General features: G+C 36.0%; 1 protein-coding gene across 1 annotated transcript in view; it reads left to right on the top strand.

The window, feature by feature from the left end:
- Nucleotides 1-13,690, top strand: part of LOC112987099 (tubulin-specific chaperone A) — a 32,570-nt gene extending 18,880 nt beyond the window's left edge. Inside the window, exons 2-4 of the mRNA XM_026106795.2 lie at nucleotides 2,041-2,146; nucleotides 11,577-11,663; nucleotides 13,058-13,690. Coding sequence (XP_025962580.2) covers nucleotides 2,041-2,146; nucleotides 11,577-11,663; nucleotides 13,058-13,138 — 274 coding nt within the window. The 3' untranslated portion in view covers nucleotides 13,139-13,690. The remainder of the gene's footprint in view (nucleotides 1-2,040; nucleotides 2,147-11,576; nucleotides 11,664-13,057) is intronic.
- Nucleotides 13,691-15,289: the final 1,599 nt, after the last annotated feature.

Genomic DNA, 15,289 nt, shown 5'->3' with positions numbered 1-15,289 from the left:
ATAGCGGTTTGCACCAGTTCGAGTGAGTGCCACCAGAGCCCAACTTCGATCAATTGTTGTGGAACCACAGCATAAAGCTATTTGGGCAAAACAATTTGGGATGATGTAAACTGTCAAAAGCAGGAAGGAGTACCTGATATTACAGTACTAGAACATGCTCTAGGAATTTTTGTCAAGGTATTACTGGGGTGCTCCTTCTGTTGCAGTTTTAGCTCACAAAAGGTTCCTGTCATCCCACACTGTTCTGAACTGTCCATCCTCAGCAGCACTTCTAGTGGAGCACTTAACTGTGACAAATTAGGAATTAATTTGCTCTGATGCACTAAGGTGACCACGAAGCTCTCTACAAGACCTTTATTTATTCTCTTTTCATTTGTATAATATAGTCTTTGCTTCTTGAATCTGGTTATGTTCTTTTGACTGGTAAGTTCTCCTACTTAAACAATCTTATCTAATACAGGCTAATCTGATGCTTGTTCTTGTTGGGGAAGGATATTCTTTGGCACGCTCTCAGGTTTCATTTTTGAATCTCAGCATTCATTTTTGTCTTGAATGCACCAGTCAGGAATTGCTTCATCCTTCTCCAGATCCAGAAGGATGTTTTGGTCTGAGTCTGGCATTATGTGATCCAGCATATAGGTATATGACCATGGAATTACCATATAAAAATTACTACAGAACATCAATCTAGGCTACCTTAATATTCCCTTCTGACCTTCAGAATTTTTTATGTTTATCAATTGCTGTATTTGATTGAACCTGTGAAAAAAACTCACTTTGCCTCTGAAACCAAAATTGCCTTGCATATTGCAGTCAGATAAAATCCTGTTAGTCTTATGAGATTGAACTTCATTGTTGCTTTTATCCACATTTTAAGACCTACAAATGTTCTTAGCTTGTTCATTTTTATAGACATTCAGGGTCTGGATTTCCTTAATAACCATCAAACATTACTTTCAAAGCAGATTTTAGTTTTACTTTTTCTCAGTGGTGACAGAAATTTGTTGTACATATTCTTAGGTACACGCTGAGTTCTTCTCTATAGGAAATACAGGAAACCAGTAGAAAAAAAACCATTACTCTTGAATATACACTTGTTAGCAAAAAGCACCCTGCTTCAAAATATGGATCCATCATTAGGATTAAAATTCAGATTTCTTTCCTTTTGAAAAACAGGCCATAAAGAAAATTGTTATTAGGTAAATTATAGAAACGCTACTTTTGTCTCCAGAACCAGCATCAACATAAACACAGCAAGTACTCTAAGGACCACAGGGCTATGAGGCTATCGTGTTATTTGGGAAAATTACTTTTCAGTATTTTGTGCCAAAACTAGTATGTGAAATATTGCGTTTAACAGCATGACATGTAATTATGATTAGGAAAATATATTTTGGGATTGCAGTTTGTGAGCCTGAAACTGCTTTTTCTTTTCGTTTGAACGTGATGCCTTTTTTCAAAGTTACTACTGAGAAGGACTTAGCATCATTTCTCATCTAAGGTGTTGTACTTGGTGCAGTCACATTATTCAGTAGGTTCAAAACTATCAGAACCTGGATGATATTGAGAAGGGTTGACAAATGCTCATCTAAAAGCTAAGAATAACAATGTTGCCTTTGCAGACATCTTAATATTAAGTTTGTTTCAGCTGCCTATGATGTGATTTTTTTTTGAGATACAAAGATAGCTTTCTCCTTTATTAGCTGTCATCCAGATCTACAAGGCAACTTCTTTTTCTGTTTCTGTTATGTATTTGAAATGAAGTACCAATATATAGCTTTTTAGGATAGTCTATATGGATAAGCCTACACTGAACCTTTAAAATAAAAATATTTTTATTGAAAATATTCTTATAAGAACTATTATACATAATAGCTAAATTCAGCATTTCTTAGATACAGTTCTTTGAAGTGTTAAAGAGCCTTTCTTTGTAAAAACTCTATCTTCTAGGGCTGCAGCTTTCAGGGCTTTTTGTTATCAGTGGTGTAACATTTTACCATAACAGAACCAAATTAACACAATCACTTGGTTTAATTGCAGACTGGCAAAAGAAAAAGTTATGTACGAAAAAGAAGCAAAACAGCAAGAAGAAAAGATTGAAAAAATGAAAGCTGAAGCATGTGATGATTATGGAATTAAGAAGCAGGTAAACTATCCTAAAACTTGTTTTCTTTGTTTCTTTGCTTTGTTTTAATCATAGTCATCCTTAAATAAGAGAATATCCTGTACCTCTTTCCAGACTCCTGTTGTATAAATACTAGACTAAAAATTCTGTTAATTGTAAAAGTCATAGCTTGCATTTGCAGAAACTTCCTTTCCTCCAAAATGTTAAATTATACAGAGATTGGGCATGGATTATTTAGCACTTGGTGACAGGATGGCTATCACTAACATTGAATAGGAGGCCATCATGAACTCTATTTCTCAAAAATGCTGAGAACCTGAAAAGAACTGTTCTAGATAAATTAGGTTAATTAAGTGCTTGGTGGTAAGCATGAATGTTACTGTGAAATTTAGATGTCTGTTAGCTAATATGAAGATGAAACATAAACTCCGAGTATGCTAGCGTGCGTTTGGTAAAAATCATAGGCATCTAGCACAGAGAGCAATGGGTAGGTTAACTTCTAGCAGCTGTGAGAGGTGTTGGGGGCCGCTAGCTGGAAATATGCCTGCTGTACTTTCATGTGCTCAAAAGGTTGATTTAGAGTCACAGTTACAGTACGGTGGAATTTTTCTTGCCAGGTTCCCCACAAAGGACAGTAGTTGCAGGCAGTTGGTACATGCCCTTTTGGAAGGAGAGGCAATGTCAAGTTTCCTTGTCACTGAAAGAAGGCTTGGGTTTGGGAGGTTTGTTTATATTCTTTATAGAAGTTTGGCTTGTCTGAGTCTGTGATCTTTATTTTTTTTCAAGTAAATTTGTTAACTTTTAACCATACTTTTCCACCCCCACCACAAGCATTTCCCAGATATATTCACTTAAATCTTCACAGAAACAGTGAATTAGAATAATGGAAGAATAGGTTAAAGAAAACCTGAATGTAAAAACTAACAAAAACACGTTAGGAAAAAGCCCTTTTAGAAGAAGCTAAAACAAATTCCTGAATAAAAATGGCCTGTGTTGCTTTCATTACAACATGGGAAAGAAATACAAATGCAGAATTTGCAGAAAACATTGTATTTGTAGAGCTGAGCTGTTTCTGCCTGATTGCTGACTGACTCCAAGATGCTGCAGAAATAGTAGTCTTTGAAGATCTGCTGATGCTAACAAGAACTAATGAATGCAATCCCAATTTTTAGTGTCCCCCATTCATCAGGCTGTTTGACTGCATGGATTTCCTCACTGACATGCAAAAAATCATCAAAGTCAAGAATAGCAGAGGCTGTGAACTTTTGCTGTAGAAAGAATTGTAATGTACTATTTGAGGATATTTTCAGAAAGAACAGTGGCGAAAGTCTCCTAAGTGAACAGTCTCAGTTCACTCAGAAACTGCCTGAATTCATTTTGAAAGCAATTAATTCCTCCAATGACACCTTCATTTATTGTTCTTTTAGCACACTTTACTTTGCGTTCTGAAAGTTGTAAATATTTTAAGTTGTGATGAACTTGGAGGCTCAGAAAGAACGTGTACACTTGTCGCAGGATCAAATCTTTTACACTAAAGAAAATTATACAATAGCAGGAGAGTTTTGCTCAAAAGCAGGTTTTGGATGGAGTTAGTATCTTGAAGAGTTCTTCAGGAAAATTATCTGTAGTTACACATTTTAAGAATTGCTTTTAGTTAGTAATTTCTAATCTGAATAATTTTATTTATTTTAAAATATGTTTATAGTCTTTATTTCAGTAATGAAAAATAGCATTTGGGAAGGTGAATAAATTCAATCATTTGAGACTAGGATAATAACTTTAACAATATATTATTTTTTTAGCTGAGGTAGGAAATCAGCTATGTAAATAGAATCAATCCACAGCTGAGGGAGGGGTGCTTTTAAGCTTTTTAGTATGCTTTTTCTCATTTACTTCTTTAGCTGCGATTCTGCAGAAGAATTTATGGGTTAACAGTATGGAAGTGACCAAATAAACTTGTATTTTAACTTATACCATAGGAATAGCATTATTCATGTTAAAATATAACAGTAGTTAGGGTTTGACTCAGTAGTATTTTCCTTCTAATGTCTAAGAGTGGAGCAGCTTGTGGTTCCTGGGAATTCAGGTGGTCTCTAGCTGTAGCAGTGACCTACTAGGGTTGTTGGCAGCAGTTACATCTGAGCCTCCAGCCTGCACTGTCCAGGAGGACTTGTTTCATGAAGAGCAGATTTGTCTCAGAGAAACAAAAATGACAGTTTTGCTCTCAGTGCTGCTGTATGTGTGTGGCAGGCTCTGTTACCAAGGATAAGACTCTCTAGCCTTATTGGGTGGGGAAGCCCTTCCTTTCTCATCACTTATAGTTTATTAACAAGAAAAAAAAACCTCTCAGCATCTGGTTTTGCTTACAAAATGTAGATGAGAGATTTAGAAATTCAGGGAAAGCTTTCACTAGAGTTTTATTTGAGCCACATTGGCAGAAGAACATAAATGAAGAGCAGTATTTGAAAAATACTATGAAAGAAGAGATTTTCATAAATTTTGTATCTCAAAATCACACTATCTTCAACCAAAAAGCTTTTAGGAAAGAAAGGTTATTAAGCATTTTAATTCTTTGTAAATGCTGAATATAATTTCTGCAAAGAGTCACTAAAAACCATGACTGGTTCCAGCAAGTAATGCAGTTGTACTTCAGTGCAGATTTTTTTAGTGATGAAGCCTTATTTTCTACACAGTTCTAATGATTCTCAATATATAAAGACTTTACACAGGGTTTTCTGATACTTCATCTGTTAAAAAAAAAAAAAATCACATTCTAGTCACCCATGAGTGCAGACTAATGGTAGGAAACAGTGGTTTTCATGTTTTTGTGGCTTTTTATTTGTCCTGAACTTAAGGAACACCCTTTACAATCTAATGCTTTTATCTTGAGTACTTGTGAGTGTGGGAGGAGTCTGAGGTATCTACTCTTTGGTTCCTCTCAGTGGGGTTGTGCATCTGCTTTGGAGTTTCAGTTAACTATCAGCGTTTTTACCGATAAGTGATTGATTTTTTTTTAATAGTTATCCTACAATTCTAAATTACTTCTCATGTCATGTCTTTCCCAAATGAAGTAAAAATCTAATGAATTCAACATAGAATTTAATATCTGCATGCTACAGAGTACGTACAATCTTGCTAATAGAGGTTTTCTCCAAGTATTAGCAAAAAAGTCAGGTATTTCTCTTACTTTGAGTGGGAGGTAGAATATTTCCTGAAACAGCTAAAAAAGGAAATACAGCTGGAAATCATTTATACTGTTTTTGGAAAATCAGTGCGGAAGATCAGAGTGAGCTACATATCTTATTATGCAGCACTGGAATGCTCAGTAACTTTTTCATTTTAAATGTCTGTTTAAGCATTGAAGAAGTACTCTAGTCACCTCAGTTGGGTTTTTCAGTTTTTAACTCTTTCCGTCCCCCACCCTATCAGTTCAAACACAAAGTTCTCCGTCTTACAAATTAAGTACAGTAAGATTAGGTGAAACATCTAGTTTCATTACAGTCTGATCGCGTTCATAAACCTTTGGGTTTTCTCTAAGAATAGATGACCTCTGCTTAATAATCTGAACTCTGTAGCTCTAGCTGTTTAGGTTGTTAGCGTTTCCACTGCCTCTCTAAAAGTCTGATGCTCCACTTTATGTATTTGGGTAGTAACCTTAACAAGTACAGATTTGTCTCTTTAAAAACTTAGCAACCTGGAGTTCTCTGAATGAACTACAGACATACAGGTGGTACTGAAAAGGCTTTCAACTTGTGGGTTAATTGCCTAATCTGCTTTCTGAAAGAGAGCGGTTGCTGACAAATCATTACTGTTATCTTACTTTTTTCTCTTCTGTTTTCCAAAAGCTGTTTTTCTTTTTTTCCCCCAGTGAGATATAAATACCTTTTTGTATTCCAGATTCTATACTGAAGATTTGAGATGCTTGTGCAATATCTGGAATAAGTTAGTATGAAAACATTCCTTCAGTAGAAAGACTTGGCAGTGAGATGAGAGAGGATTCATTTCTTTTGTAACTGGGCTCACCTTTCCTCTGCTCTACAGGAAAAAAAGAAGTCTGGACTTGACTTTTCTGGCTTATGTCTGTTCTGCTTCCAGTTTTGGCACAGATATTTCCCCAGGTATTTTTTTCCATAAAATAAAAGGAGGATTCCCCCTAAACCTTCAAGTTTATTCTAAAACCTTTCCTAAACAGCCTTCTAACTTTTAGAAAAGTGTGCACTACATTAAGCACAGGTTCAGAATCTCTATCTTACCCTAAAAAATAAAAAAGTCTAAATCCCTCACATCCACCCCCCTAAAGAAAATGGAGAGAAAATTTGGTTATCTGTTCTGACAAGGTTGAGCCACTCTTGTTGGGAAATCAAGTCTTTCTTTTGTCAGTGTTTTCCTCACATCACTTCCAAAGAAACCTCCTTGTTTAGGCTGTTACCATCCCTCATCTGTTTACAGGGTGAGGTTCATACTCACATCAACATGTACGATCTGTTCAGGTAGAATCTTGAGAGCTGCTGGGAGGAATGTGCTGCCTGTAGATTAAAAGACAACTTTCTATAATTGGTAATTCCATTATCATTCTGCAAGTTAATATTAAGGAGCAGCATCTGTAATTTATTATACAAATATTTAAATCAAAAAATTTTGCATGGGGGACACTGAATTTTGCTTCTGTCCTTTGAGCAGTATCTCCATTTTTGAGCTTCAAGTCCTGTGTCCATTTGCCCCTCCTGCCCCCCCACAGCTGACAGTGAAGAAAACCTTATAGATGTGTGTTAGCAGAAAACAGCCAAAGCCCAACTCTTTTCCAGAAAGACCAAACATACTTTTCTGCCTTGTACCTCCTAAGGTGATCTGCTATAGAAGAAACTGGATTGGCCCTCACCTAAGAGGAGTTGCAGAGAAAGCCCAAGTCTGAAATACTGAGGCATTTAGATCTAGTGAATTTTCTTCTCTTTCATGTTTCTTGCTACAAATGTAGTTAACTTGTAGTTACAGCCATTTCAGTGCCTAAAACATTCAAGTACCATAGAAAAGAGATCATGTGCTCCTTTTTTTTTTCGTTCTGTAAGCCTTCAGAAGTGTTTTGATCAATATATTTGGGAAAGAACTCATGTGCAACAGACTGCAAACATTTCTTGTATCCTGTATTTGTGGATAACTCAAGCCTCTTTTGGTCTTGTCATTTGTAAAGAAAACAAGTTGCTTCATAGGAAATGGAACTAACAAAACCTGTTTTCCTGTGGTTTGGGTTTTTTTCCTCTATATCCCTCTCTCCTCAATTGTTATAACTTCAGCTTAGTGTCATGTCTCCTATGGTCACCTGTCTTTCCTGTACCCAGCTTTCTCCCACTGCCCCTACATCTTCCTACTCCCTTCATCCTCCCTTTCTTGCCCCCACCCCTGCGTCAATGTCTTTATGCACCCTGATTACCACTGGGGTGAGAAATGATACCATATTGTGGCTATAAGTTATAAAATAGGCTGATTAGCCAACCAGCAGCCCTAACAGTACTGTTTACATTGTGCTACAGTCTTTTCCTCATAGGCTTATTAATTTTGGTACCATTGGTATTCGTGATACTTAGAGATGTCTTTTTTCTTTTGGGTCTCAGCCATTCTGTCAAATGTGGCTGTAACTAGTCAACAGATTTCAAGTGTTTTATAAGCTTTCTGATGAAAAGTAGTTTGAACGAACAGCACTTTTCTTAACAAACTGAATTATTTGCATGTTTTTTCTTTTTTTCTCTACTGTCTTTGAGTTTGTAATTTTGCCTCACCTGTCTGTGAGGAGAGACATGATTATGTTTTCAGTTGTGCAACAGTCAAAGGGCAACTGTTTGCTGCCATATTTTAAAAGCACCTCCTTTTAGTTACCATCTCACAGTCCCATACTGAACCTCTGGTGATTTAGTGTGTCTCACTTCCAAGAAAGAACTCTTTATTCTTACGCGTGTGTGTGTGTGTGTGTGTGTGTATGAATATATATATATATAGAGAGAGAGAGAGAGAGATACACACATACACATTAATTCACAAATCTGTTTTTCTTAGCCAATCTTTTGTGGCTAGAATGCCAATCCTGTCATGTAAAACAATACTGTTATCACATCCTATGACCCAGTAGTTTATTACGCTATTCTTCTTCTAAGGTAAAGGGATGACAGACTGCCCTATGGAGGTTTTCTTATTGTTGTTTTCGGATTATTTGTGGATCTGTACATCTCTAAATCTTTTGTTTAATTGTGAGTCAGATAAAAAAAAACAGAAATCTGCTTCCATCTTTTTTGAAGCTGATCAAGCTCTGTTGTCCCTACTATATAACACATGTCAGTTAGACTGAATGAAATTGTTTCCTGCTGCAGAATACTTGATACTGATGCTCTTAAACAGTAATACTTATTTCCATTCTAAGCATATTCTTAAAGTATCAAAAATTTGATGCTTTAATATAACATAAGTGCTTGGATGATCCTAAATTAGAGCATCTTCCCTCCTTTGAGCAGCTCCGATCTTCCCTGGTAAGTTGAAATAGTGGCTTTGAACTTTTGTTACTGTGGGACCTGCTAAAATCTAAGTTGTTTATACCTCAGACATTACCTCCTCAGCTGTTTTTCAAAGCTGCGTTTGGCCTTTGGGCTTATTTTGAATGTGTAAAACTGATTCTTTATTATGGTGCACTTCCACTTAAGTGACTGGTAGGTGGATCTGTATATTTGCATCTGGCTTTTCTGTTCAGCTTTCTCTGTTAATGTAATCTGAAATTTATGGGAAACAGATTGAAGGCTATTGATAGTGTATAACAGACACCAGTTCTTGACATCTGATCCAATGTAAGAAAAATCCACATTGTATTTAGTAAATATATACATACCAACATTTAAAGAGCTCCATCAAACACGAGCAGAGTACTTTCTTGTGGAAAATGCCAGGCTTCTTAGTAGAAATACCTTCAATACAGAAAGACAATTGACTAGAAATTTGGCTGTTTGAAGAGATTTGTTGTACTGGCTTTTCAATACATGTAAAAAGAATTGGGATGTCATCCTCACTGTAGTCACAATAGCTCTTCTGATCCCGTGTACACTTATTGACAACAAATCCAATTTGCTTGTCTTTGTATATATTGTTGTGCTTTACTGCTTTTGTCTTAACACTTCATTTAGATGCACTTCAGTTATTCCAGGTTTTAATACTTTTATTTCGTGTTGTAATTCACAGTAACCTTGAAGATATTTATGGTACTTACTAGAGTTAGATGATTCTCACATAGTAACTTCCTCTATGACCTGCTTGTAAGTTAAACTACTTACAATTCAGCCAGAAAGTTTCTAGAGTATGTTGGGAAAGGAGAGTAGGACTGCTGTTTAATTTTCATAGAATTTGGAGAGCAAATGCTTTCTTATAATTCCAACCTTACAGCTTATCTAATTGTTCAAGCTTTTGACTTTGCTTTATTATACAGATTTGTAACAGTAAATGGTCTACCTGGGATTATTTTTGTTAAAGAAGATTATTTGAAAAAAAGTATTTATGCAAAAGTCATCAAAATCTGAGTAGCTAGCTCAGTAGTTTACTACTGCCTGGTTCTCTAACCATTCCTGTTCTCCAAGTATTTGCACCTACTGGATGTAGAGGTTCTAAGATTTAACTTTCTTCTGGTTTTTATTTAGTATTGCATAACAGCAGGCAAATGTAAGTAAAACTCAGGTACTTCTTCAGATCTCTATCAAATTCTGTTTCAAACTGAGTGATCTGGGTAGTCTTATGTTCTTTTCTTACAGAAGCCAGGACTACAGCTTGCAGATTCCAGGTTATACTTCTTCCCTTCCCAGATAGCTTATTGATGGCATATATAAAATGAGTTACTGCTTTCCACATCATCCACCAGCCTCACAGTGCCCAACTGGTTAGCAGTACCAGCCCAGGGAAGTCAGTATTGGATATTCTTAGCCCTGTATGTATTCTTTATAGAACAACGTAGTAGTACATAAGGCAGAAGGCATCATCTCGTGCAGTTTATGGCACACTGTCTTCTGTGGAAGTTACAAACCTTTATTCATTCACTGCTGATAGTGTAATATGCAAAGTGATTAATTTATCTTTAATACAATCTAATACTGACTGCTTAAAGAACAGTGATAATGCTGTTGAGAACTGGAACTTGGGGGTGCTTAACTTTTTTTTTTTTCCTTAGCATTTGTCATCTATCTTGCTTCATTAAAGTAGACAGGTTTTGCCTTATGTTCTCTGAAATGAAGTCAGAAACAAAAATGGCAAATTCTTTCAAAAATGGCAAATTCTTTCAAAAATGGCTTGAATTAAGAACTTGAGCAGTGACATGTAAATGCATGATGATAATGCTTTAATGCAAAAGGACTCCCTGTGTACATAAATAAATTCTTAGTCATAGCTCATCTTCCCTCCAGAGATTATTGTTCCCTTTAGTCCTTCCAAACACTGCATCATTAACACTGAAAGAAATATACAACGTAGGAATGACAGAATATAGTGAGACCATTTAAAGTGAAAGGATTCTGTTGCAGGTTATCCTGAATGCAGAAGAGGTTTAGTACTTTAATATCTAACTGATTTTCATTTCTACATAGATTTAACATTACTGAACAACTCTGCACACCTTTTCAGTGGATGGATTTCAGGTCCAGAAATGTTCCATGAAATAAGTGTTCCCTTGTATAAATCTGAAGTTGTTTTCTGTAGGTGGAGGCAGGATGTTCAGATTCAGTGGGGTGCCAGTTTAGTAATTTTGTTCAAAGTGCATGGTGAGAATAATCTTTCTCCTAAAATGAAGCACAAGGATAAGTAATAACTTTTTATGCATGATAAGCATCAAAAATATGAGCCTGCTGGTCTTTGCTTTTCATTTTTCTTTACCTTTTTCTTTCAGTCAGAGCCTCCTGCAGTGTGCACACAATGTGATCAATAACTCAATAACTTTTTTCATGCAGTAATTATCTCTATGTGGTATTATCTGAACACTGTTTTTCTTTATTACCCAAAAGATGCAGGAGATATTTATATAACCAGCTGATCCCATTTTGGATGAAGCTGCTTCATGACAGCAGGAGAAAGTTTGTTCTAAATAGCATTTTTTTAACAAATGTTATATGGAAACCTTACCAGGCAGTACTACTACTTTCTAAGGGAAAAAATTATTCTAAATACTTTTTCTCCACTTAATAAATTATATTTAATTAAACACAAAGGAAATGGAAATGTCTTGTAAAATCTTTATTAATATACATTAACAGAATTTTAAGCAATTATGCTAAGTCAATATGTTTTAATAAAAAAAGCCTATTCAGAAAATATGCAACTGTTCTGAAGTTCCTAGATGATGATTGGGCTACTCAGTTTTCAGAGTAAAGGCTCCTTTTAAAAAGTACGATTTCCATCTGGAACACATTTTCATTTCATTGGCTTCCAATTTTCACAGATCGAGATCTTGCAAGAATCACGAATGATGATTCCAGACTGCCAACGCAGATTAGAAGTCGCACACGCAGATCTTACTCAACTACTAGTAAGTGTTGCACCAAAAGCTGTTTATCAGATAATACTGAATATCTCACATAATGAAGTGTTCTTTCTGTGGTGAAACTGTATAAACATGTTTAGCTTGCAGTGTAATTGAAGCGTAATAGAACTTGATTGAAGAATTACTTAAAGGTTCCAAGACTGGCATCCGATAACATACCAGTATTCCATTTCAGATAACTGTCTATGCAGACTTGGTCTGTAGTATACAAAAATTGTATGTGTTAGAATGCTAGAAATGGTCTTCAATGGAACGTATACCTAGCATACACTTAAGTACTGAGCTGACTCTGAATTCCTGTGCTAGTTATACAGTCAGCTAAAATAGCTTACCTGCTTTAGATAGTTTTTCTAGTTTGTGAGGATATATATATAAAATATGCTTGTTGTGACCCAAAATATTTAAAATACCTCACTGAACACATTTGTTTTGATATAGCCAAGTGAAAAAACAGCAGAAGTCCTTGCTGAGTAGTGCTTATATCATTTATTAGTGAGGTGGGCATTAATGCTCCATTTTTTTAAGGATATGAATTGCAGGAATAAGTAGTATTTTATACAAATAGTTTCACGGAAAGTAAACTAAGCTTGGAGATTATCATGCTCACTTTAAAAGCTGATTTTTCACCAAGAATTCTGTTAGAGATGTAAATGTTACTGTGAAGCTAATATTACACACTCTAAGTTAAGCCTCTGACAGGTGACTGTTAAAATGTAACAATGATCGGTTAGGACTCTCTTTTCAAAGGAAAACTCAACTTCTCTTGTCCTCAGGTGATATGCCCCTAGTGTCTTCCAAAATAGATGCTTAATATTTGGCAGGATTAGGCTCCTTTTGTCATTTAGACAACTTGTGACTTGACAATTAGCTGGTTTAGACTTCAGTGGGATGCAGAAATGATTTATACTTGATGCTATTAATCTGTACAACATACTATGCAAACTTAACATGACAAATGCATGTGTGGAGGGCTTATAATTGTTTTCAAGAATTCAGAAGTCTAAGACTTGCTTTCTTGCAGCAGACTTACTTTCTGTTCTTAGCTTACCTTGAATTTTTTATTAATATGAACTTTAAGGAAGTATGTTTTTTCAATTGTCAATCTCTGCTTAAGCTTTTTTCCTAATAGTATGCTTGTTCGGAGTTCTATTGTCATTGGTTCCAATTTTGATGTACTTGTTTTTAAATATTTATTTAATAGAATAAAGGTACCCATAGGTCTACTCACATATGGCTGCCATTATACTTTAAACCTGTGCTTTTAATCATGTAGAACTAATATTCTCAATTTTGATATAACCTTTTTGTTTCATGGTTTCCTTCTTATATTAAATATGTCAGTTATTACTGAAGTACTCAAAAACTCTTTTTAATTGCAGGAAAATGAAAAAGAATTGGAAGAAGCTGAAGAGTATAAAGAAGCACGTTCCATACTAGAGTCGGTGAAGCTGGAAGCCTAGAAGTTTTTCAGTACTCCCTTTATATGCATTAGCACTGGGTCCATTCCACACTTCTGTTTGACCACAGCTCTTAGTATTGTTGACTTGCTAAGGTTCCCTTTATGCAAATAAGTAGCCTTTCTCTAACTCCAAAATGCATCAAATAAAGGATGTTTTGAAACATCTGTGTGTTCCATGTTCAGGCAAAATAGAAATATTGCCAGTTCACCTCAATTATAGAAAGAACAACAAAAAAGCTTATTTAATGTAAGCCTAATAGTGTAATAGTTAATATACAAAACTTACTCTGAACAATTCAGGCTAAGAAACAAAGTACAGTTCAAGAGTCTAGCTATGTAAGAAATGTGACAAGTCGATAAATGCTTTAGAAGCACCTTATATTGGAAATATTCTCAAGCTATTACAGCAATCTGTACTGAAACAGTGGATGGGCTAGATGACCCTAAATTACTCATCTTTTTCTATGATACTATTTATCTGTAATTATACAAAGTATTACTCCTTGTTTCTTTTTCAACATAAGGCAGAATTAAAAGCCAATTCCAAACCTTTCTTAATTTGCCAGGATTTGATTTGTAGAGCCCAGTTCACATTATTACCATTAATCAAAATTAAGTTGCTTTTCTCAAGAAACAAAATTTAGCAGCTGTCTAGTATGTTGTCAGCTGGACTTACTGGTAGAAGTTCTGAAGTGAACCTTTTTCCTGAAAGCACAGCAGCTCATCTTGGCCTAAGTGACTTTTTTTTGAGTGAAGCTCAAAACCTAGAAGTTGAGAGAGAACTAATGGGTATGGAAACAATGCTTAATCTGCCTGAAGGATGATTAAAACACTATGTACAAAACCTGCGGCTCTTTCGGGATGACTTCTCTAGTTTTTATAGTTCAAAAGTTTTTTGGCATGTTCTTTAAGGGCAACACAAAGCACTGTGTACCTTTTGTGTGGTGCTATATTAAACAGTCGAATAAAATTTTTTGTTAATGTGCTTAGGTTCAGGTAAATTGCAGTTTCACCTACATCTGTGCCTTAAGGATCTACCTGCTCTGCATGCAGTTACAAACACAAGGTTGTACTGATAAAAGTCACTGTGTAATACTGTGGTATGTCTTCAGACCTATCTTATTTCAGGTAAGTAGGACACAAATAATGTAGATAACAGCATTACAGCAGTATAAGTAGCATAATAAACCACTTGCTGCTACTCCCCTGAAAAAGTCTGAGATGTCAGTCTAGCAGAGTCTCTTGCTTTCAAAGCAGAGCGAAAATGCAAGAAAATAGCAATCTTGACTAAAGTAATCTCATTCTGCTGCCAGGACTTCATCAAGAGTAATAAGTCTACTTCTTATCACTCTTAAGCATTGCTCGACAACACGAGATTTCTGATTGACTGCAGAATGATCTATTTTTGAAGTAGATGACCTTAGAACTCAGACCTATACTAGATAGTGCTAAGAGGTAGAACCATTTGTGACAACACTATGGTTTCATAAAAGTGTACATGTACCTTCTTGGCAGGGTTGTGTCCCAGGTGCATGACTGCCAGATGGCAGCAGAGGACACTTTTGCCCTGCTCACAGTGCAAGTGAACTGCCACTGAGGAGATCACCTGTCTTTTCTCACTTATTTCAGTCAGCTTCTTCTGTGGGCCTTCACCACAAAGAAGCCTAGAGGCCTTAGCTGACCAGCTGCAGCCTCAGTACCAGTAATCCTTTGCTTAGCAAATGCCTGTGGCAATTGAGTGGAATGTAGTGACTAGATGTTGAGCTGAAAAGGTATGTTGGGGGGGGGGGGGGGAGGCAAGTCTGTTGGGTAAGGTAGAATTAAAAAAAAAATTAATCTTCTTCTGAAGAAATAACACATATTCCTGAAAAGCAAACCCATAGGAAAATGAAATACAGTTGCTGACTTCCACAGGAAATGCAGGTCAGCATGAAAGCTCAACACAATGTTACCTATACTGGTTGAGTGGCTGCAACATTGTGGTATGGCTCAAGTTGGCATTTAGAAGGAAGGGTGCCTGCGATGGAGTACCTAACCTGTAAGCCAGACTCCTGGGGAAAGTTACTTAGTGCAGCAGTTTCTAGGCTGGGATACTTTGTCATGTCTGCAGTTGTCAAGACCTGAACCATGTTTGCATATATATTTTTTCCTA

Source organism: Dromaius novaehollandiae, chromosome W, assembly GCF_036370855.1.
Source record: "Dromaius novaehollandiae isolate bDroNov1 chromosome W, bDroNov1.hap1, whole genome shotgun sequence".
Lineage (NCBI taxonomy): Eukaryota > Metazoa > Chordata > Aves > Casuariiformes > Dromaiidae > Dromaius > Dromaius novaehollandiae.
The sequence above is the reverse complement of the archived record's forward strand: the minus strand, read 5'-3'. Positions and strand labels throughout refer to the sequence as shown.